Source organism: Pteropus medius, unplaced genomic scaffold, assembly GCF_902729225.1.
Source record: "Pteropus medius unplaced genomic scaffold, Ma_sr-lr_union100, whole genome shotgun sequence".
NCBI classification, from domain to species: domain Eukaryota; kingdom Metazoa; phylum Chordata; class Mammalia; order Chiroptera; family Pteropodidae; genus Pteropus; species Pteropus medius.
This window is the reverse complement of record NW_024349800.1, coordinates 61,341,994-61,365,563: the sequence shown is the minus strand read 5'-3', so window position 1 is coordinate 61,365,563 and position 23,570 is coordinate 61,341,994. Positions and strand designations below refer to the sequence as shown.

General features: G+C 48.8%; 2 protein-coding genes across 11 annotated transcripts in view; one reads left to right on the top strand and one right to left on the bottom strand.

Moving 5' to 3' along the window:
• The first annotated feature begins 313 nt into the window (after nucleotides 1–313).
• On the top strand, nucleotides 314–23,297 carry IAH1 (isoamyl acetate hydrolyzing esterase 1 (putative)). Of its 10 annotated transcripts, none has more exons than XR_005658407.1 (7): nucleotides 314–834; nucleotides 6,150–6,298; nucleotides 8,445–8,606; nucleotides 10,327–10,448; nucleotides 11,346–11,595; nucleotides 11,756–11,804; nucleotides 21,378–23,297. XR_005658407.1 is itself a non-coding variant. In XM_039888100.1 (6 exons), the coding sequence occupies exons 1-6, from the start codon at nucleotides 754–756 to the stop codon at nucleotides 11,526–11,528; spliced, it is 750 nt and encodes a 249-aa protein (XP_039744034.1). In that variant the 5' UTR covers nucleotides 681–753; the 3' UTR covers nucleotides 11,529–11,702. The 10 variants fall into 10 exon arrangements, 2 of the variants coding, with proteins under 2 accessions (XP_039744032.1, XP_039744034.1); XR_005658406.1 differs by lacking the exon at nucleotides 21,378–23,297 and adding an exon at nucleotides 16,208–16,747; XR_005658405.1 differs by lacking the exon at nucleotides 21,378–23,297 and adding an exon at nucleotides 16,179–16,747.
• ADAM17 (ADAM metallopeptidase domain 17) overlaps nucleotides 11,830–23,570 on the bottom strand; it is a 37,027-nt gene continuing 25,286 nt past the window's right edge. Inside the window, exons 12-19 of the mRNA XM_039888084.1 lie at nucleotides 21,604–21,803; nucleotides 20,589–20,692; nucleotides 18,857–18,991; nucleotides 17,114–17,244; nucleotides 16,300–16,378; nucleotides 15,579–15,667; nucleotides 13,936–13,986; nucleotides 11,830–13,454 (exon numbers count right to left, since the gene is read on the bottom strand). Of these exons, the coding sequence (XP_039744018.1) occupies nucleotides 13,104–13,454; nucleotides 13,936–13,986; nucleotides 15,579–15,667; nucleotides 16,300–16,378; nucleotides 17,114–17,244; nucleotides 18,857–18,991; nucleotides 20,589–20,692; nucleotides 21,604–21,803 (1,140 nt within the window). The 3' untranslated portion in view covers nucleotides 11,830–13,103. The remainder of the gene's footprint in view (nucleotides 13,455–13,935; nucleotides 13,987–15,578; nucleotides 15,668–16,299; nucleotides 16,379–17,113; nucleotides 17,245–18,856; nucleotides 18,992–20,588; nucleotides 20,693–21,603; nucleotides 21,804–23,570) is intronic.

The window sequence follows — 23,570 nt, the reverse complement described above, 5'->3', positions numbered from 1 at the left end:
TCAGCCTTCTCTGATGAGGCGCCACCTTCAGCTCTGTCCTTGGCCGCCTTAGTCTGGTTTCAGCAAGAACCACGTTGGGTCAGTTTCGCAAAGGATTCTCCTACCGCAGTAATTTCACACCGCCTGCGCTCTCCTCCTGCTCCTTGACTGTGAATCCCCTTATTTGTTGTATTGAGAGCTGCACCGCATCTGTCTCCCCTACCCAAACTCCTGCACGACAGCCCTTGAATAGTCTGCCCCAGCGTCTAGCAAGTGTCATGAATAAGTTGTCCTTAAAAGAGATCACAACCTTCGATAAATGGTTTTTTTAACAAGAGATGGTCATGTGATGAATGAATTCCTTGGAAGTACTTCCTTCCGTTGTTCTATTGCCATTTGCTGGAAATCTGAACCCGCCTGCAGGCGGTGGGGTGAAGCTGCATCTGGTGGCAGCACCAAACCTCTCCTTTACGGGGTGGTTTCCACCTGGGGGACGGACTGGCGACAATGGCCAGAGGGCGGCTCCCCGGAAGCGAATGAATGCAGGACGCGAGCTGTTGTGAACGGGCAAAAACGAGCATTCCAAGACGCAACAGGTCTTGTACATCTTAAAAACGGCCGGGCGGCCATCGAAGGAGCCGTGCTCAAGGAGCACCGGAAGGCAGGGGGCCGCGAACGCGCGACAAGGGGAAATCAAACTGCGCAGGTGCCGCGCCCCCCGCCGCGCGCCCCGCCGGGATATCCGGGCCGCTCCGCCCCTCGGACGCCGGGCCCATGGCGCTGTGCGAGGCTGGGGGCGTCGCTGGCTTCCTCGTCTGGCCTCGGGTGCTGCTCTTCGGCGACTCCATCACCCAGGTACCGCCGCTCGGCCCGTCCGGCGCGCAGACCCAGCTCGGCCCTCACGGGCCCCGGCCTCAAGGGCGTCCGTGGCGACGCCCCTGCTGAGGGCCCGGGGGCCTGGCCGCCTCACCGGCGCCCGGCTGCGCCCCGCGCGCGGCCCCCGTTGTCCCCCTTCTGTCACGAGGTCGTTGAGGCCGCTCCCCAGCGCCGAGGCGGGGTCCGTTTGCGAAGGCCGCCGCGACCTCGCGAACGTCGCGCCCCAGCCGCCGCCGGGGGCCCTGGCAGCACCCTGGCGGGGCTCCCGCTTCCAGCAGCTTCGGGTGGCGGCGCGCCCCGCAGGCCCTGCACGCAGGTTTCCTTAGTCCCGGCGCTGCCGTACAGATGAGTGCGGGAAGTAAAGGGGCTTGTCCAGGCCGCGCCGGGGAGCGACAGAGCCCGAGCTCGCAGCGCTTTGTCACTCTTCGTGGGGATCTGGGGGGGCCTGGCGCGAGCTGAGGCGCGTCGCCGTATTCGTAGTGTCCTCCTCGTCAGTGGCAGCTCTTTTGCACCGAGCGTGCTTTCGTCGCCCACAGCGCTTTCTGGCCCCGAGGGGGCCACCTGCACAGACCCCGCTGGCGGCTGGCTCGCTTCCCGCAGTTCTGGGCGGCCGGTCCCATGCGGACACACTGGGAACCAGTTCACTCTGTGCTTCCTGCGGTGGACAGGGTTGATCTCGAATAAAATGTCTCCAGGAGTAAAGTAGATCATCTTTTCATCCGGAATCATTTTAACTCACACCAAGGAAAACCGTGGAAATACACGTTCTTTCTTCGGAGGGGGAGCATATTTTTTAAATTACTTTCCTGTGATTTTTTTCCCCCCCTAACATTCAGCTTCATAAACGAATTTTCTGTGTATGCCAATAATAACAATTTTTAGGCATCTGAGCAGTAAGGGCGTTCCAAATTCTTTGGGAACGTTTACCAAAAGATGTTCACCCTGAGCTCTGTAATTAATTTTCTTACTGTTCAGCTACAGAAAGGTGTAGCGTGGACTTCATTTCCTAACTGAACATACCGTTGCTTTTATCTCTTAGACGTAGATTTTTTTGAGTAGCTTTTCTAGATAACAGTGACTCTAATACTAGATTTCAGTAAAATGTAGACACTGACTCAAATCCAGTTGCTAGAGACGAGGACTCTGATTCCCAGAGTTGCTGAGGCGGGGCTACAGGAATCCCTCTAGCGACCTCTGAGCGACCAGAAGGATGGAGGCCAAGGGGCAGGGAGTGCAAAGGGAACGCAGGATGGCTGAGCAGAATGCCCTGCTCACATTAACTTTTCTTCTTTCAGTTTTCCTTCCATCAGGGTGGATGGGGAGCATCACTGGCTGACAGACTTGCCAGGTGAGAATAGTTTCTAATTGATACTTGAGTGTTTATTGATGGAATAGATGTTCGTATCTCAGGAAAAGAGGGTAAATGATAAAGTTTCAGACAGTAAGTTCCTCCTCTGCTGGCCTGTCCTAGTCGGTGTGTATATGGGCTTGCCCTGGCAGCAGAACTTTGCCACGAAGTGAAAGCAATCCCTAAAAGTTGTGAAAAATGTGTTAGGGGGCTGGATCAAACAAAACAAAACACCATCTAATTCACCATCCAAAAAGAAACAAGTTATTATGGTGGGTATGATTTAAATGATTGATGAGGCATTCATTTGAAAAAAAGGATACATTCACAAAGTTGTGTTCATTTTTGGAGAGGTTCCCCCCCAAAAAAAATTTTCTTTATAAAATATAGTAATGATTTGGGTATTTTTTTGCCAAACTTAATTTGCATGTATGCTAAGGAAGCCATTAAAAGGGAAACAATGCCCTAACTGAAGAGGTTAATAAAATGATTATAAATATTTTCCACATTGAAAACAGCAGACACAAATGTTTATGTTTGGGGTATCAGTGAACTGATCAACAAGAGTTTTGTTTTTTCCTCTAGAAGAAATAGGCTGGGTGTACTACTGGTTTATCATTGATGATTTTTTTATCAGTGTTAACACACCAAGAAAACATTTTAAGTTATTTCTAAATGTGAAATGTGTTTGAAAATATCTTCACTTTCTTTCATTTTTCTCCTAAACTAGAAATGAAAAATTGACCTTCCAGCCTTTTCTGTTACTGTTTTCTCTGTTTAAGTGGACTTAATCTAAAAACATGAAAGTATCATTTCATTCCTGTTTTCGCTTCTGTAAAATGGGGCTGTATTAGCTCTTATTTAATATTTACCAGATGCCAGAGATTGTTTTAAAATGCTTCATGTGTATTGTCTCATTTAATCTTTCCCAGTATCCTACAATTTTATTATTCTCTTACTCATTGTATAGCTGAGAAAAGATGAAGAGAGGTTAAATAAATGACAAGGTTCATACAACTACAACGTGGCAGGTGGCTTGGCTCCAGAGCGCATCCTGCTGAGCCTCTGGAGCTCTCAGGGTCACCTGCTCATGCCAGCTCAGCTGAGCCTGGAACTTGGCAAGTGCTTTTATTTTAGTAATCCCATAACCGTTTAGTCTGTTAACCATTTCTGAGCAAATAGAAGATACTGAAAAGCTAACTATTCAAGTGGCCTGAAAAACTCCAGGCATTTCAAATTTCTCCAGCATGTAAATAGTTTCATAGTTAACTTGAGCTCGAAAATCTTATCAGAATTGAGTTTACCAGTATGAGTGCTAAAAGACCACTTCAGTAATTATTTTTCAGAACTTAAAGTAATTACAAGAAAGGGCAAAGTTGGAGACAATGTGTGGTCTGTTATGCCTTGTTTATATAACTTAAAAGCATTCTTTTGTACAGAGCACAAAACTGAGTGGCTGCTGGCTGAGCCCACAAGGTGGCCTCACCTGGGCGAATTCTCCCCCATTCGGGCTCCACCCACCAAGAATGCCTCTCTCTCCTGGACACACTCAGGGAACAAAAGATAGAAGCCAGGTGGAGGGGACACTGACGCTGGCTAACCGAGCCCGTGTTCTTCCAAGGAGTGCTAGGAGGCTGTGTGGGGCACAATGGGTTCTGTCATAGGGACCCTGGAGGGTGACTGGCATCTGCTTTCACTGCAGGGGGACCAATCAATTCAAGTCCACCCTCCTTTAGTGCCAGAACTGACCCTTTCTATTCCATACCAAACAGCTACCCTTTTGATGGACACACACGGTCTGTGGCCACATTAGTACTTGGGGTGAACTTTTGTAGACCTAGGCCCCTAATGTCCACTTCAGCCATCCGCACAGCCCTCAGCGGATTCAGTGCTTTCATTTACCCTAATTTCCGAGTCTGAGGGGAGACGCCGTGACTGCCCTCCTGTACTAATTACGTGGCTAGCACATTTAAAATATGTAATTGTGTTCATAGTGACATCTTTAAGTTTTATCTTCAACTGAGATCTTTTCTCATCAACAAAAGTTAATGATTTAATTCTTAAATCCATTTAAAACTTTTAAACTTTATTGCTATATTTTAACTTTAACCTTATCACAGTATTTCTTTAACCAAAAAATACTTGGTTTGAAGGAGATAGAATAAACTCACCTTTTTCAATTTTTAAAAGATTCCATTATTTGCTTTTAAAGAGTACCTTTGCCTGTTGCCATTTATAAAACACCTAATATCCATTTTTCTGGAAGGCAATCTTTCAGAGCCTATATGTTTGAAATCATTTAGCTTTTCCTGCCTTCACCTACACTTAATACCTATTATTAGCCATGAATTTATATAAAAGCTTTTAATTTTTCCATTTCTTTAGCTTTTTGAGTAACTTCGGCACTGCTGATTGTTATTCGGTCAAGGGAAATGCAAATGTCCTTCCCTTTCAGAGGGACCCTTCACAGTTCTGAGCCTCACAGCTCTCCCCGCTTCACGCCTCCTTAGGTGATTTTTTCAAAAAGTCTGCAACAGCTGCCATGTGTTGAGCTCTCTGCATTTCACCTTGACATAACGGGTTATTACATAACCTCAACATATGGCAGCTGTGGGTTAGGTGTTAGCGTTTGTCTTTTACAGGTGGGGACAGCGAGGCTCAGAAAAACCAAGCAGATGGCCATGGCCTCACTGCCCTTCAGGGGCACTGGCCACTCTGATTCTAGACCTTGCAGCTTTGCGACCACACTGCACAGGCCTGAGGGGGACACTGTTTTGCCCTTTGCTTTTCAAGTGCTGTTCTTGTTCATTGGACGATTGTGAGACAGGCTCACCTTGTCAGTTTGAGAGGATTCCATTACACACAGAACACCCTGAGTCACGCTCAGAAATAAATGTAGCCGAATCTCTTCGTCGCTGTCCTCGGAAGCTTTCATAGTCGTGTCAAAACCGAGTCCCTTCCTGCTGCTCTTTGGCACCTGCTGCCTGGCCACGTAGCCCGCAGTCCCTCAGTGGTGGCCTGGCATCTCTGCTTATTTATGTGCAGGAATTTGAACCATACACCAGCATGAACCACACAATTTGCTAATCATAAAATGAACTCCAAGATTCATTTTTAAAACTTTTTTTATTCTGGACCACTTTAAACGTCTACTGACGTACCCATGGTCACAGCTGCTGATAGAAGGGACTGGGATTCAAACCCTGGCAACCAGCTAAGATCCATGGCTTTTTTTCATTATACCATACAGTACCGTGAACCAAATCATATGTTTTTATAAAGGAAAAAATGCCTGTTGATGAACTGGTTTAAAGTGAAACAGAATGAATATATTTACTAAAATTATTTCAAACAAAACCACTGGTTGATAATAATGGTCAAAATAGGTTTGTCACTTGTAACTAATGCCCCACGCTGATGTTGCTCATGGAGAGGCACTGCATGAGTGGGGGAAGGGGGTAAGTGGGAGCTCTCTGTACCTCCTTCGATTTTGCTATAAACCTAAAACTCTAAGAAAATAGTCTGAAAAAAAAAAAAAAAATTCTATACACTTACCCTCATTAAACAAACCATTGTTACATGTGAGTTCCAGCTACAGGTGACTTTCTACCTAAGGTGCTTGCTCAGGTTAATGCCTATCTGCTGTAAACTCCATTTTGAAAGCACCTGTCTGTACCACGCGAGAAATCAGCTAGTCTGCAGACTAAATCATAGCCCTTTCGTTTGTAATTATTCATAAGCTCCCTCGAGGAATATGGCAGATTTGCCGTTGTCTCGGAATGCCTTGAGGAAGGCTAGCTGTTCTTTCCTGGGTGAAACCTGGGGTGTCGGCAGAGCAGGGCAGGACGAGCCCAGAGAGAGCACATCCTCACTGAAGGTTGGTTGGGGGACCGAAAACAGTTTTGTCCACAATTCATTTTTTTTTTTTTTTAATTTTTCATTTCAGAAAATGTGATGTTCTGAATCGTGGCTTTTCAGGCTATAATACCAGATGGGCCAAAATTATCCTTCCAAGATTAATCAAGAAAGGGAACGTTCTAGACAATCCGGTAGCAGTTACAATTTTCTTTGGTGCCAACGACAGTGCACTAAAAGGTAAAGGCATTTTTGTATTTTCTAGTTCATTTTTAATTTCTGTTATAGCAAACTTAAATGTATACACTATTTACTTGTCTCCTAAAAGCTAAGTTTTGCCGAATTTATGAGTCCCGAGTACTTATGTGTACTTCCTCTGTCTCTAATGTCAGTGAATTTTATGCCCGACCTATTCTCTACATGCCTGGGTCGCTAGCAGACCCGAAGTGCCAAGTGCTCCCGTGGTTTCCAGCCCTGTGGTGCTGTGCCCGGTGTCTCGCTCTTCCCTCTGGTTGATGTGTTGGCAGCACAGCGCTCGCCCTACACCTCGTACTGAGTCACTAATGAAGTGGCAGCTCAGGGCAGCTGCCCCAGACCCAGGTGCAGATAGGAAGCCTGGGTGACGGCAAACGGGTTGGGAACAGGAGGCACATCCCTCACGTTTTCAGAGCTGCTGCTGTGACTAGAGGAAAAAGTGACCGTGTGGAGGCCTCTGTCTTCCTCCCCTGACAGGAGAGCCCTCTGTGCGGCATGAAGAAGAGTCAGCCTTGACTTTGGGACGTTGGGCACCTTCCAAAGGTTTATCCAGTGCCGTCGCTTCTCTCTTCCCAGCAGCACTTCCTGCTAGTCACAGGCACACTGTGGGGACAGCTCAGGCTGGCGATGACGGAAGGAGACTAAGCTCAGGTAGTGGAGACAAAGCCAACCGCCTGGAGGGAGGCGAAGGCATAGCTGCACGTACATCAACACCAGAAGAAAGCAAACTCAGAAAAAGGAAGGGTTACGTTTTATCAAATTCAGGCTAGGGAAAAACACTTGAAAGCATGAAAGCAGTGGAGGGAATTACAAAGGAAAAAATAGGTTTGTGAAATAAAATAGCTTATGTCAAAACTATAAAAAAAGAATGACGCATTGAGGAAAATATTTGCTGAAACATGGCAATCAGAAGGTTAAGGTCTTTAATGTGTAAATCAAGAAAAAAATTTACACTAATAGAAAAATAGGCAAAAGCAAGAATAGATACTCCAAAAGGAGAATGTTAAGTCAATACGTTTGAGAACGAGTGAAAATTTCAGTTCCCCAAAAAAGGCAAATTAAGGAATTCTGCTTTTTTGACTCAAATGGGAAAGCACTTTTAAGCAGTGATAGGTATAGAGCTGACGAGTGTGGAGCGGGCTGGGCCTCCCTTACGTCCCGGAGGGCAGGCTTGCCATCTTTCTGAAAGCCGCGTGGGGGCGTGCGCGCAGGACCTCCCGCAGCCAGAAACCCAGCCCAGGGAAATGCTCACAGGCAGCCGGGGACACGTCATCGATGATGGCGAAACAGGCAGCATAGTAAGGAATTAGAAGCTTCAACTGTGGTCGCCCTAACACATTTTTGAGGACTATTTATGGAAACAAGTGCTCATAATGTCATGTGAAAAAAAAGCACAACGTGGTCATTTATCTTTAATGGGGCCCCATTTTTTTAAGTATGCATATCAACGTGGAAGACGCCGGAAAGAGGTGCATCTCGCTGCCAACAGTTTTCTGGGTGGTAGGATCGTGAGTGATTTTCTGTTCCTGATGTAATCACACCTGCGTGTGGTTTGCACGTGGCCTGCAGCGAGCTCTGTGATGCTTACGTGTGGCCCATCAGAAGTGATCCTTTGTGACCATAACGGCAGAAGCAGAAGCTGACACTTAGTGCCTCCTTCGTGGCAGGCACCTCACTGTAAATGCTTTGCACACTCAGCTGATGTAATTTTCATAGTCACCCCATGAGATAGACCCTATTTTCATCCTCATCTTACCAGTGAGGAAACTGAGGTACAGAAAGGTTGGGCACTTGGCCAGGGGCATGTGACAAAGCCAGGATAGCACCTGGGCGGTCTCACTCCACAACCTGGGCTCTTACTTCTTCACAAATTCCTCTAATAGCCATATGGCCATGAGAGGAGAAAAGATGAGAGTGCTTCCGGGGCCCCGAGCCGGAAGGACTGTTGTCGAAGTCTTATTTTAGGAAGAACTGTGTGCTTGAACTCTTCCCCCTTCTCGTCCTGTCCTGGGTACTAGACAATTCCCCAGTGACATCAGGAGTCATACGTATTTGTGAACGTGTATTAATCTTCACTGTCACGTAAACAAATCTGCGTTTGGGTTAAAGGATCCACCTTCCTCCCGAACAGACGAGAACCCCAAGCAGCACATCCCCCTGGACGAGTACGTGGCGAATCTAAAGAGCATAGTGCAGTATCTGAGATCCGTGGACGTCCCAGAGAACAGGGTCATTCTCATCACGCCACCCCCTCTCTGTGAGGCAGCGTGGGAAAAGGAGTGCCTCGCGGAAGGTAAACACATGGCATGCTCACGGGGCCGGACGTGAGGCCCAGGGAGAACCTAGATGGGATGGGGGTGTCCAGCCTGTGGGTCTCAGGTTCTTGGGGTCTGTAAATCCATGCCAGTCTGTGTTCAGTAAACACGTTAAAATTAAGTATACCTTCTCTTACGTTCTGAGAACTGTCAACACAGAAAAGGGAGCCTCACTCTGGATGACCCCTGGGGGGGCCCCTGGCCTGGCCAAACTCCAGGATGCTCACGAAGGCACTGAGAACCATGCTGACAGCTGAGCAAGCATCTCAGAACGGCCAGGTGCGTGGTGTGGTCTCTGCCTGGTGCTGAGGCCAAGGTGTCTGCCTCGTTGCCACTGGAGGCACTTCCATCCCCACTGGCTGTTCCTCTTTGCACCTTTGCATGCTATGCCAGGCCATGGCCAGGTGCTCAAGATACAGAAATGACTAGAACCCACTTCCGGCCTGTTAGGCCATGAAGCGAGGGAGTCATGTCAGGTGTTTGCAGCAGCGTCGTCAGTGGCATTGAGGCAGTGAGAGAGGTCTGTGGAAAGTACCAAAGCAGGATCTAGCGATGTCCAGGAGCACTCCCCAGGAGCACAGTGGAGAGGGAAGAGGGAGGACAGAGGCCCGCTGTTGGCTCCAGAGGGCAAAGCAGAGCCCCAGTGGGTGCCATCCCAGTGCTCTCTGCCTGCATCGGGGACGGCCTGTCCCCATAGTAAGTCTGCTGTGCAGGACATGTTCATGCTGAGCCGATGGCCAGAGCTGTTAGACGGGTCAGTGCTCTTCAAATTGCAGGTCACAACCCATTTGTCATTATTGAAACTAAGTGTCTTAGGGCATTTTTTTAATGGAACATAATAGAAAAAAATCAGTATCTAGAACACAGGCATTGTTTTGAGAACACAGGCGTTGTTTTGAGACTTGTGTCACTCGTGTAGATGTGTGTGCATTGGGTCCTGGTGTAAAATATTACTGTTTTTATTCAGCCAGGCTTTGGGCCATCGACATGGTTCTTGTGTGCTCCTAGCTTAGCAGATCAGCACCACCTGGGAACTTGGAGCTCTCGGGTGGGGCCCAGTAAGTCCTCCAGGTGACTGTCATCCACTTAAGTTTGGGAACTGCCACATTAGATTGGGGGTCAGCAAACTACGACCCAGTGGCGACAGCTAATGACATTCTATTGAAGCCAGCCAAGCCCACTGGTTTCCTACTGTCTCTGCCTACGTTTGAGCTACAAAGCAGGGTCAAGTAGCTGCCAACAGAGAGCATGTGCCACAAAGCCTGAAGTTATTTGCTGTCCGGCTCTTTGCTGAGAATGTTTGCTGACCCTCGAGTTAGCCTTGATGACATTCGTGCCTACACCTTCTCTGGTCGAAAGTCTACAAGTGATGTTTCCACCATAGCATAGGGGCTTCTGACATATAAAACTTCAGGGGTCTCGGCACAGCACTCCTTACTGGCCACCAGCCTGGCTCCCCTGGGGTCCTTCCTGCCTCTGGACCTCTGTTCACAGTGTCCTCAGGAGGCCGTGGTGACCAGTAAGGCTCCCTCGTCCTCTGAACTGTACAGTAACCTGTGAGGCCCTTCCTTGTGTTATCCCCACACGCCGGTCCCGGGCCAGTGTCCTAGAACTGAGCAACTGTCCATCCAGGTCAGTAGAACCTGCACCAGGCCCGGTACTTGGTTATCAGTTGCCACCTGCGTTTTCTCTCAATAGGCTGCAAGTTAAATCGCCTGAACTCAGTGGTGGGTGAATACGCCAGTGGCTGCTTACGTGTCGCCCGGGACTGTGGGACTGACGTGCTTGACCTGTGGGCCCTGATGCAGCAGGACGGGCAGGTAGGGTGGCTTGCTCAGTCCTACTGGGGTGAGTAGGGTCCCACAGAAATGACTCAGCTGTGTGTGGCTCTGAGGGGCAAAGACAGTTGTCCCTTTCACCAGTTAAAGTTGGGACATAGGGGGTCCGGGACGTCTTGCAGACCCAGCACACTGCTTGACCTGGTTCCTGAGCTGTAGGAAGCCCTTTAACCATTAGCATGTAGTGAAATAAATTAGTAAATGGTCCATGTTTAAGAACATCCAGGCCAGGTTTTTATAATACGGAGTGGGGGGGAGGTTAAAGCTTGTTACCAGACAAAACAGTGATTTAGTAGAATATGGTACTGGCTAAATTTGTATTTTAAGATATGTAGTTCTAATTGTCTTTAAAGCCAGAAAGCCCACTTACAAATTATGAAGGTAAAAAGCTGATCCCCCTGCAGAATGGGCAGCCACTCAGGAAGACCAGCTGAGTTAACCACACCCAGGACCCAGCAGTCCCACTCCTGGGTGTCAACACAAGTGAAAATGAAGGTCCGGGAAAGCGCCATTAGAATCAGAATCCTAGTCTGTGAAAGCCATGAACTCACAGGCCACCCGGGCTCTAACGGTCACTGTCCCGGGGAGGTGGGACCCTAGGCCAGCAGTGACTGCCCCAGCCTGGGTCACATGGGTTCTTTCCACCTAATAATAATAACTTTCCTAAGAGTCCAAAACAAGCCGGCAGACCGGGCCCTGAGCTCTAACACAACACACTTCCTTTTGTTGATTACGTTAATGTGCCACATTCACTCTAAGCCTCTCTGGAAGGATGTCTCAGCACAGGTGCTTAATGTCTGTAACATGCATGTAATCTACACACTGGCGTTAGACACCTTAGTCGCACACCTTTAACTGAGCCCTCTTCCCCCTTGGCAGGACTTCTCATCCTATTTGTCAGATGGACTCCATTTGTCACCGAAGGGAAATGAGTTTCTGTTCTCACACCTCTGGCCTTTGATAGAGAAGAAAGTCTCTTCCCTACCGTTGCTGCTCCCTTACTGGAGAGACATAGCAGAAGCAAAGCCGGAACTCAGTCTTCTGGGAGATGGGGACCATTAGCCACCAATAACCGAGGCTGGCTGTTAATTTACAGAATGAGATGTCACCAGTGCATAAAAATCTCAAGATAAGTGATCAAAGAATATTTTTTTCTCAAACTTTTTCTTATAACCCTGAAACAAAAAACACTGACATTTGCTACCAAGATTAATAAAAGCATTATTTTTCAGGGAAGCTTTGTACCTAGGTACATTGTTTTGATATTAAATATTTATTGATTGATGCAGGTGTCATCAGTGCCACAGCTACAGAATACCCCCTGAGCAGCTTAATTCTGTAAGTGGAAAAAAGGTAAAGACAGTTTTGTTTTTTAAAAAGTCACAATTTTATAAAAATGGTATTCTTACACTCAGCTGGGAACTGCTTCACTCACGCATACACCCACACACCTCACTCTTTACATCAGATTCCAAGAGTGTAACTAAAATATAATCACGACTAGTTAAAAGACAGCAAATACCACAAGGTGTAAGTTCAAGTATTAGTGTAACAGGTATCTGCGTAACAAACGTCCTTAGTAAAAATGACACTTTGTCACAGGTTGGTTAAGTGCCCTCAGAGTTTACAAGTTAACTCATTTAACCATGGTGACTGATGAGCAAATTTCAGTACTTACAGGGAGAAAGCTTTTTACTATAATTTTAAGGAAATCAGAATTCATCTGATGACTTATCCTTCACACAGTAAATGCACACGGCCCAGAATCCTAACGCAAGAAGTAATGCAAACGTCCACTTGCATGCAGGTTAGTACACAGGGTGATTGAGAATCACTGGCAAAGAAATAAGGCCTTGTGAGGCAGCATTCCCTCCACTGGCCAGCACATCACACCCTGGCCCACCCAGAACCACCTGTTCTTTGGGCAGGAAACCTCACATGCCCTCTTGACCAGTAGTGTTTGAAAAAGAGACGACCATACTCTTATTTTGTAGTTTAGGTTCTATGGTGAATTATTTAAACAACAGTATTAGAAATACATGAAGATACTTATAAAACATAAAAAAAACTGCCCAGGAAATTAGGGCCCTGAAGAGTTGGCAGGATTCTGTAAATTTGACTAGCTATTTGCAACTCACTAGACCAGATTGTTTTATGGCTTGGTTTCATCCCCATCCTTACTCGGAGGTAAAACATCTGTTCCAGTTGTCCTCACGAGTAACTGCCAAGTGCCTCGAATTCGGCGGATCACTACAGTGCATGAAAAAGAAAACTGACCATTTCCCTAATCGGCGCTGTTACCAATATAAAAGGTTGATTTACAAAAATGGAAATACTTATAACGTGATCCAGCTGTATTTTCACTTCTGCACCACAGGTTGAAGGATATCTTAAAGATCAAAACTAATACCTGAAAGCCTCAAAATAAGCTAGATTCACCTTACCTGTCCACAAGGAGAGGGCCTAACCACACGAGTACGACAGAGAGAAGGAAGTCCAAACACATGGCCAGCACTGCTGGGAAGTTACTTCCTTGTATCTCCCCAATCTTCACAAAATATATGCAGTGATTTTTAGGTCAAATCTATGGAAACGTTCTGCACACTTAAGTCAAAGCTCAGAGCGTCAGTATCTGAGTCAGCACTCTGTTTCTTTGCTGTCAACACGATTCTGACGCTGCAGCTTAAATGACGAGGCTTTTTCACTCCGAGTGACTGGATGGTCCGTGAGATCCTCGAATGACTTGGCCGCTGTGCTGCTGTTTGGGAAGGGGTCCTTCTCAAAGCCATCCTCGTCCATGTGCGAGTCCGTGCTGGGGTCTTCCTGGATGGTGTCCATTCGCTGGTGGTCCAGTTTTGGGGCTGTAGGCACCAAAGGCATCACGGGGGCGGGCTGCAAGGGCTGCAGACGGCCTGGGGTTTGGGGCCCAGGAAAGGGCTTGATGATGCGAACTGACGCTGAATCCATGCTGCTTAGCATCTCGACATTCTGGAAAGACATGGGAGTAAAATATGACTGACATGTCCCACAGCTCCAACCTCACCCACCCAGCGGCCTCACACTGTTGGTGCCGTGATCCCTCGTGCTAAGGAGAGCACTAGGTGAGGCTCCTTCAACTCAGAAGTCACTCAGAAAGTTAGCTTTCAAATGTCCTGACGACATGCCATTGGAAGAACCCAAGAGAACTTATAAAAAAAGTAACTATCAAGTTAAGATCCCAAGACAGGAAAAGATCTCAAAATAAGTCGGTGTGGAGCAGCGAAGTGGCTCAGAGCTGAGTGGGAGGAGGGGGGCTGGAGAAGCGCTACTGTTTAAACCTCCATCTGTTCACTGTGACCGCTGTCACGGGCTTGACCTTAACACCCAGCCTCGACCCTGCCTGCTACAACGTGACCTCCCCCAAAGAGCCGCCACAGCTGCGGTAGTGAACCAAAGGTCTCTGCTTGGCAGGGTCATGCGACATACTTACGCTGGGGTGAAACAGAGACAGAGACTCATACTGCTTATCCAATTTCTTATCCTAGAAAAACAACAACAGGAGAAAAGGTCACTGCCACAGACGAAATTGGGTGAGGTGCGCCTTCCTCCCAGGCTCCTCCTGACACTGAGTGAAGAACCTGGAACTGGAGTTGTGGAAAGTGGCAGCAGGTTCAATAAATGAGAATGAACATTTTTGCATAAACTGAGTTCTGCCACCTGCCTAGAAGTGTTTCCGTTGCACTTGAAGGAACTGCGTTTTTAAGTAAGGCAAGGTTTAAGTGCTGTTTTTCTGCGATTGCCCTGTGGACAGAAGGATACCAAGGGCACCTCCCCGGGGGTTCGGCAGTCAGACCCAAGGCCCATCCCAGCCTGTGCCAGGCTACGCTGGCCTCAGGCCACCGCGGAGGCCAAGGGGCTGGACACATAGTCTCACTTGATTCTGGCCTCGCTCTGCCCCAGCCCGCCACAGCTGTTGACACTCAGCTGTTTCCAGTTTCTGTGGCCCAAACTCCTGAAGTAACTGGGCCTCATAACTTACGTCACACTTCCACAAAGGCTGAACACATGGTTCCATCCACTGCCCCCAGCCTCTGCCTGTGGCTGACAAGTCACAGATGACAACGGGCACGAGCAAGAGGCTAAGCCTGCGAACCCAGGCCTGGCTTCTAGTCCGGACGCCCTGAGCATACTGTGTGGTCAGAAATAGGCCACCTCCCTCCCTCCCATCAGCAGCTTTGCTCGGACAAGGGTCAGGCCTCACGGTCCAAAGTGTGACTTCCACTGTAATCGAAGCAGGTGTGACGCTCAAGTAAAAGCAGCCATGGTGGATGGCACTGTCGTCTACCTACCTGTTGAAGCTTTGACCATGGCACTTAAACACAGCTTTGCTTTAGCAGAGCCGCTTGCTGCCTAGAGTCGCTCCTCCCCGCACCCACCACACTCTGCATCCCGAGGGAGCCGCGCAGTGGGGCAGCCCAGGCCCGAGACGCCGGCAACACAAGAAGCGGAGGCGGTAGCGCTCGGAGAGGCTACCGTGCTGGAATTCTCCAAGAGCTCCTGTGAAAGCCCAGAAGCCCGGGTCTGACCTTATCGCTCCTGCAGACAAACCCTCATTTCCCCAGAGAAGCGAGGCAAGGGGAATGGATTTGTAAGGAAGATGTCGACAGCGAGTCCCAAGTTTACAAGGTGCCTGGAGCTCCTCAGACGAAGCCTAATCTGACTCACTAGCAGCTACTCATCGTGAGTGGGGATGAAAAAGACCGCTCGCTCTTATTCGCTGGAAGGATAATGCCAAGGATCGGGGGACAGAGGGCACCCCCGTGGGAATGCCGAAGTTTGATGTTTGCTCCATTACAGCAAAGCCACCGAAAAATGTTCCCGTTTGGGACCTTCACTCATCAGAGGTCCCAGTGCTTACAGGTACAAAATCCCTCAGAAATTATACCTGAGAATAAAACATCCGCACACAAACAAGAATTCTTTTAAGAGACTATCCGCTAGGCTTTTAACAAGACATCCTTTCCCAGGGATCAGGTCAGATTTTGTTAAGAAAATATTTTCTCCAAAAATTACATGGTTGGATTTGCTCCAAATTTTACGAAAATGTTTTGTTACCTATAAATGGTGACTTACCACACAGTGGACAAGAATGCTGAAAGGGATCCAAAACAGCAGGGAGAAAACCAGGACGGAGCCTACGATGTTGTCTGCTAAAAACTTCCCTGTGAACAATTTCAAAGGGCGAACGTCTTGATCAAAATACTTCATAAATCGAAAAGACTCTTAGAATATAATCATTGTGACAAATGCCACAGGCTGCTGGCTAGATACTACTGACCCAGTACAGGAAGGAGTGCCACCTCCCCACACGACAGGTCCCTTTCAGAAACTGCCCCGATGCACAGATGACAGAGTGGTCAAGACGACCCCTGGAGTAACTGAACGGAGGGAGCGTACAGAGGGCTGCCCCCGGCACCGACGCTTAAGACGGTGTCGCTGCTCTCCAGGTATTTCTGTGACTAAACTCTAAATGATGGGCTCCAGAGAACACAGCACCTCCTTCTACAAAATCTGAGGCCCACTTTTAAATAAATCTCATCTCAGACAGGATTCCGATTTACAGTGATAGGACTGAACCATGCTTATGCTATCTTGTTCATTTTTTAGCAAAGCCAGTATTTTAACTAAGTATTCTTTTCTTTGTCTGAAAACGTGTGCATCCACGCTGTGCAGTTGCAAAACAAATCCATCTTCTACAGCAGGATTGGAGCATGTGAGTCTGAAGCCACACTTCAAATGTCAACACAGAAACCAACTGAGCTCTAAGCAGACAGCGCCTCGGGAGATCACCTACCGAAAGTATTGATGCTCAGCTGGTCGATGAAGTCCCAGAACCGCTCGATGACATCCTGTACTCGTTTCTCACATTTGCCCTGCAGACAGAAAGCGTACAGCATCATCCCTAAAAGAAATGCACGGTACATGGCCTCACGGAAACAGCTGTCAGGAGAAAGCCTTTGTAGATCAGACATCCAGGGCCCGTCTTTGACACCAGCAGTAATTTAAGGGTAACGAGTACTCAACAAAGTAGGACATGCTGTCACTGACACTTCACAACCAGTCAGCTTTTACAAGTGACTTTAGAATTACCGGGAGACAAACGATAGCATCCCAGTGAGGACCATGCTGGTCACCCTTGCACACTCAGTGGGACACGACCTGGCTGCCTGGAGATGCCCCTCTGACCCTCAACCCTCGCCCATGTTTTGCACGAATAAAATTACGTTTCTGCAGAGAACAAAGGGTCTGACTGGTGAGTCAGGCCGCCTCTAGATATTCCCTAGTCAGTCAGTTTCAAAATCAAACTTGCATTTTTGAATGTTAGTGTTCTGATTGACCTAGAAAGCCAAATCATCGGGACTCACTGCCCGAAACCACCCACCTGTGCCAAAGCCCCTTGAGGTCCTGCCCAGTCTCTGGATTCAGGGTCCCCTATTCTGGGAAGCGTGGACCCACACACCTCAGCAGACAGACTCTTACAGAAGAAGGGACAGTGGGTTAAAGGACATGGCAGCTTTTGTTTTGATTTCCCTCTATTTGCATCATCAAGTATTTTTAACATAAAGGCTTCCCTTTTGATTGTTACAGAAAACGCGGGACACACTCACGTTCACATCACAGAATCCGACTGTACAGGGCTTCCCTTTCCGCAGAAACAAGTGCTTCTGCTCGGCGTTGACGTAGGGCGCGCACCGGCCCGCGGGGTCCCTGCAGCACACCTTGCAGGAGTTGTCCGTCTCTGAAACGGGAGTGCCTCACAGCTGGGGTTCGGGGACGGGGCTCTCTTCCCCGCCTCTCCAGAGAGCACGTTTATTTTTAATCTCAAAAGCTATTATCCGTATTTCACCACTCGGAATGCTTTGCGCTCGCACTCCTCAGTGCTGAGTCAGGCCACGAGGTAAACATTTACACAGAAAACAACTGCACTTTATTCTGCTTTAAGCTTTCGTAATACCAAGTGTTGCCCTTCGTCACATTGTCACAGTGCTGCCTTTGACCCTTGGCCTCTCAGTTTAAAGGACACTATGGAAAGCCAGAGCCAACACAGCTAGGACAGAACTGCCGCCCACACACACACCACGGGTGTGGCTCTGAATGGCCAGTGTGACAGCACCACGGCCTGTGCAGGGCGACCTGCTCCATGGAGGCCAGCCTCTGACAGCACGTGGGGAACAGGAACAACCAGGCGTCAGCTTAGCCACCGGCACCCACACCAACAGCGGAAACGCCCAACAAAACTGGCAGTGCAGCCTGGGACGGTCTTCGCTTCACCCTGGGGCGAGTCCGTATTTATACTCACTGAGGGCAAGTCACAATCAACCAGAACGCCCAGGCAGGAAAAACCACTTTAAAAGGAAAACGATAACCTGTCCATTCATTATCGAGCGTTTCTTGGGCATTTACTATGTGTTCTTACTGGGCACCCTAAGCCTTTTGCCACTCACACCGTACATCAGCGGTCCCCAACCTTTGCGGCACCGGGGACCGGCACTCCTATGAAAATCTAATGCCTGATGGTCTGAGGTGGCGCTGAGGCGGTGATGCTGGCACTGGGGAGCGGCTGCAGATACAGGTGAAGCTTCGCTCGCTCGCCCACCTATCACCTCCTGCCATGTGGCCACAGACAGTACGGGTCCACAGCCCAGAGGTGGGGGACCCCTGATGTGTACATTATTTATTTGGCATCTACTGTGTCATCTTTTTTATTTGCTGGTTACTCCACCAGGAAGAGCCACTTAATCCATTGTATGGATACTGAGCTCCCAACCCACTGGTTTTGACTGCTGGGTTTTTTGTTTTGAAAGCAACAAAACTCTAAGATGGGGCAGAAAACTCAGAGCCCAGTCAACCCAACAACCCCTCCTTAGACCCAGTGGTTCCAACAATCACGTGGAAACCTGAGGACAAGTTTCTGAGGCCAGCATGATGCTGCCACCCACTGCTAAGTGAGGCCCCTGCCCCGGGCCTCCGGCAGAGAGCACAGGGCAGCAGGCCCAGCCCTGTCCACAACGGCAGACACCTCGACAGGGCTCAGTGCGGGAATCAGCTCTCTAGTGATGTCCCGAAGGGGCATCACAGCAACACAGACAGCTCCTGCTGCTCTCACAGCGTGTATGACACGGGGGTGGGGGGCAAGGACAGACCTCCGTCTGCCCACCCACCCACAACAAATTCCCTCCTATGACACCCACGCCCGCCACACGGTCCGCGAATGTGGCAAGAAGGAAAACTAACAGGTCAGTTTTCGCAGACAAGGTGGAGGCTCAGACCCGAATCCAGAGTCTGTCTCCACACCTGACCCCACGGGGTTCTCACCGCCATCCTGGCCAAGTGCAAGGAAGTGTGCTCACCATTACACGCGCAGGACTCCAGCTGCTGCTCCCTCTCACAGAACGGAACGCACTTCCCGTCCTTACACCTGCCGAGATCCAGGCACACGGTGTCGTCCTCAGCGTTTCCAGGAGGGGGACACTCGCTGCTGTTCCCTGGAAGCACATGGGACCCATGAGTCACCCACTGCTAAGCAAGGCTCCATGCTACGGGGCATGCCACGCTGATTCTCATGACACTGGACACTGGGCCTGGCAGAGGGGACAAGGTGGCCCACAGCAGGGTAGCTGTGGCCTACGTCTGGCCGCCAACGGGCACTGCGTGCCAAGATCCCAGGTGTCTCCACCCGTCCCCAGGCCTCTCTCCAGCCACCAGTTAACATTCCACGTGTTCTGCTCCTGCCTTTTTATTATGAAACATAACGTCTAAAAAACAGCAGCGTCCTATTAACTCTAGTGAAACAAACGCCTAGCACTGTTACGCAGACCAAAAGCGAACTCCCTCTGGGCGCTGATGGGGGCCTGGGCCCCCACTTCCCGCGCCCACGTGCTTCTGCCACAGGGCCTGCCTCCGCCTTCCTCGCCCGCCACGGTCTTCCTCACCTAAGAACCTTAACACGGGCTGTTCCTTCTGCCCGGAATGCCCGGGGGAGATCGGCTGGCTTTTTCTCTCCCTTTAGATTCCTCTCTCCTGAGACCTCCCCTGAGGACCCTCAGCTGGTGACCCTCACCCCGTCACGCTCCATCACACATACTTCTCTTCCAGCTCACCTTCGGCACTGTTTGATCACCTACAGTTCTTTCCTGTCGCCCCCGCCCCAGCAGTGGGCGTGCTCCCCAGAGCACAGATCAAACCTATTAAGGACGAGGCTTACGTCCAACCCCAGCACACTGTACGTGCATCGCGAATGTTTCTTGAATGAATCGAGTCTCAAGGACAAAGAAAAGTCATCAAAAGATGTTAAACTTGGAAGAGAGGACGCAATGAGTGACTCATTCTGGAAAATGAGCAGCACAAGCAGTTAAAGTCAACACAGGAAGAGAAAAGCCACATGAAAACAATGGCATGTGCCCCCAGCTCTGAGGCCCCCAGCCTTTTGGCGGAAGGACGGAACCCATCAAAAGAATTCCAACTTTAAGGTCTGTGGAGCAGAGACACAAAACTTGAAATCTGCCCTATTTCAAACTAAAGCAGCCTCTCATTAAGTCCCTAATATATACGTCCTTAGGTACTGTCCACTTGCCTCTGGTCTAACCCTCTACGGGCGGTGGGCATTCAGTGTGTCAACAAACTTGCTGCTCCTGAAAGCAAGCTCACAGAGACGCTCCGTGCTGCTCTTGTATTTTCAGCATATGCTGCTGCCCTCAACAGACTCATAAAAAAAGACACAGATATTACATAGCACAAGGGATGCTTTGTAAAAACATGGTATTGAGTTTAAAAGGTAGAGGATCATTTTGGCATGTTGAACACACAGACACAAAAGAACACATTACGTTTCGAGGATATACACGTATCCAGACAAATGCTACACGTCAGAATGGACACCTATGAGTGGAAGAATGAAGGGATGGAAATGAAGTGAATGAAAAAGACCAGGGACAAGTGTGCCACACACTAAGGAGTACAATCAACTCAACTTTGAACATGAGGTTAAAAAAGGGTTGTTTTCATCCAAATGAAACAATCTTGTTTTCCAAACACACGCGCGCACGCTTGAGCAAAGCATTCCAGGACGACAGGAGGACATACCTGTGCAATAAGACACGCCTTTGCAAGTTGCATTAATAGCCTCTTGGCACTTCTTCTGGGCAGTCTCAAAATGACAGTTTTTACAGCAAGGACTGTTCCTATCACTGCAGAAGAGCAGACAGGGACAGTTCAAGTCAAAGGACAACCCCACAGCAAACCTGCAGTCTGGTTTCAGGGCCCTGAAGACGGCAGAGCAAGGTCTGGCCGGGGCACCCACTCCTGCCTAACCAGACTTCCTGGGTGCTGCACCGCCTCCACATGCCATGTCTACCCTTGCTACTGTGGAATCAGGCAGCAGCAGTGCAGAAAGTATAGGGTGGTCCAAAGTGACTCTAAAAAATACACCTTGGTATCCTTGGTTTTCATTAACTTAATAATTTCATTAACTTAATATAGTAATTTAAAAAAAAAAAGGATGCAAGGCAACCAACGGTCAAGAAACTAGGCAGCCCGAGCCACCTTGCCACTCAGCACACTGTCATCATGCACTGCAGGCAGCCCCATCTGTCAGTCGCTGCCAACTAAGCTTGCCCCTCCTATTTCTAAGCCAGGCACTGGTCTTTCAGAAGTCATGAAAATGGAGACATAGGTCCCTTCCAACATGTAACCTGTGTTCCCCACATGTGGCCTGTGCCCTTAAACAGGACTCTGTGACACTAGCTCCGCATAGATACAACATTCACTTGCCTCCCAGGGCTGTTATTTTGACTGTTCCCATTATTCTATTATAAAAGACTGTAGACATGAATGTCTTTGTCAATCAACTTTCCTGTACATCTGTTTCCTCAGAAAAGAGTCTTCGAACTGTGCCACTGCTATACCAAGGAGCATGCGAGACTAAGGATGTTGCCATGCGACATCAAACTGCCTTCCAGAAACCAGTTCTCTTGCTGTAAAGGGCAAAGGGGTCAACACAGGCACATGCCCGCGCCCCTAATCCATTCCAAAAGCCCTTGTGCCCCATCCGCAGTAGCTGGACAGCCTGCCACGCCGGCGGCCGGGTGCCATATCTCACCTGCACTCGACGCCCTCCTTCAACGTGCAGTTGCTGTTGCAGCAGGTGTCGTTGTTCAGGTACATGATGCCGGGGTCGCACTCCTCCCCTTCGTCCACCCTGGAGTTCCCGCACACCTTGTTGCTGCGCTCCTGGAAGCACTCCTGGGCCTTACTCTCAATGGTCTTATAGATGGACTGTTTACTGCAGTTTGAAAACATCTTAAGAGAAGAAAGGCCACAAGGACCCAAAAGAACATAAAAGGTGATTCCCACGTAAGTGTGTGCGCCACTTCTCTAGGAATAAACTCAATGTAAACGTCACGATCAGAGCCACCTGAAGGGGCGTCAAGTTCTGTCGCTGCTATCTCCAAGTGCATTTATAGAAACTCGGTTATCTCCCTCTGCACGACGCGAAAAAGCTGGTGTGAATTTGCTTAGGACCCTAAAATTCCTCACAGGAAGGCAAGTCATGCACATGCTGAGCCCAAACTTCCCAGCCAGGCCATGGAGAGGACAAGCCGCGCGGAGTCGGGAGCTGCACCAGGCTGGACTCGAAGGTGTCCTGGGTCAGGCAACGCTGCGGTGACAGCGAGAACCAGGCACAGACCATCGTCCTCCCAGATGACGGTTCAGGCATGCAGAACAGGGTCTGCTTCCCGTTTCCCTCCTCCTCCTTCCCTGGCTATTTCTATGAATGATCCACGTTTAAAGTTTTTAAATAGTTGAGCTTAGTAAGAGGCATACTACATGCAGTCTATTAAAGATAAATTCTAAACTGTTACCTAAATGTTTTCAAGGGTCCCCAAGACTGTAACACATTCCTGAGTTTTCTAAGGTGACCAGTGTCTCAAAGGAAGCCTCTACCACCCTAGTGTCCCCGCTTGCAGTACAGAACCACGGAAGGCCCCCTTCTGTATTCAGGAAGTTTAACCAAGAGCTCTGAAACAGTCCATTTTCTGAACCGCCTGAAATGGGGTAAGAAACAGGGAAGGCTCAGTTACTTCTTGAGGTAGAATCTCCACAGTGCCCTGCCAATTGCTAAAATGGCTTTACTTTCACTCCAGACAAGAGCCATGAAGCCCGAGGAGTAGAGAACACAGGACCCTGCAAAGGTGACTATCACCAGTGAATCAGACAGCAATGGCATACTTTCGGAAAGACAGCCAAGACCCACCACCCTAAACAGAAACACTTACTGAATGTGTTAAAAGGGATCTTCCAATTAATTTTTATAGTAAAGACATTTAAGGGACCTGAAATAAAAAAGGAGTCAAGACAACTGCTTTACCATCTTCCCTGACTAGAGACGGACTCGCTCAGCCCTCGCACCGGCCCTCCTGACAGCATCGAAACCAGTACGTTCTCCTCACAGGCCTGGTGCTGCTTAACTTCAAGTGAAATGAAAACACTAGACGTCTATGAACACTGTTCGTTCAGACTCTAAGAGTTAGTCGCAGCCACTCTGTCAGCTGGCGGGCTCTATCAGAGACCCTCACAGTGACACACTCACTTATGTACTCGGCACGGTTACAACGTGCCACGTACCCCTCCTCCCCTACCAGACGCTGGAGACAGAGCAGGAGCAAGGAAGGCAAGGGCCCTTCCCACAGGCACTTAAGAGTCTGGCAAATGATGTGTGTTTGTGGCACAAGGTTATGAAAACACAAATTGTGAAGTAATGTAGAGTTTAAATAAATGAAACTGTAAGTGAAATGACAGGAGTATTTAACTTAAAGCCCGAGCCCGCCACACCCTGCAGTCGAGAACCCCAACACAAGCCCAAACTATTACTAATTTTCTGTGCAGCCCAAATCTACACGTGATTAATTCAGACCTAAAGGACTGCTTTAACCAGATTTAGATGGACCATGTTTTACTTAAAAACACACAACCAAGTTTTGAGGTACCTTTTAACATACAGTTCCATGCCTAGAATGGAGCCTGGAATGGAGCCTCTCTGAGCTCATTATAATTAGCCTCTCTCCT

Excerpts from the sequence above, each read along its gene's own strand:
- IAH1 (XM_039888098.1), top strand. The coding sequence starts at position 329 with ATGAATGAATTCCTTGGAAGTACTTCCTTCCGTTGTTCTATTGCCATT. Across the intron at positions 835-6,149 it reads TCGGCGACTCCATCACCCAG|AAAATGTGATGTTCTGAATC; the intron begins GTACCGCCGCTC and ends TTTTCATTTCAG. Across the intron at positions 10,449-11,345 it reads TGATGCAGCAGGACGGGCAG|GACTTCTCATCCTATTTGTC; the intron begins GTAGGGTGGCTT and ends CCCCCTTGGCAG.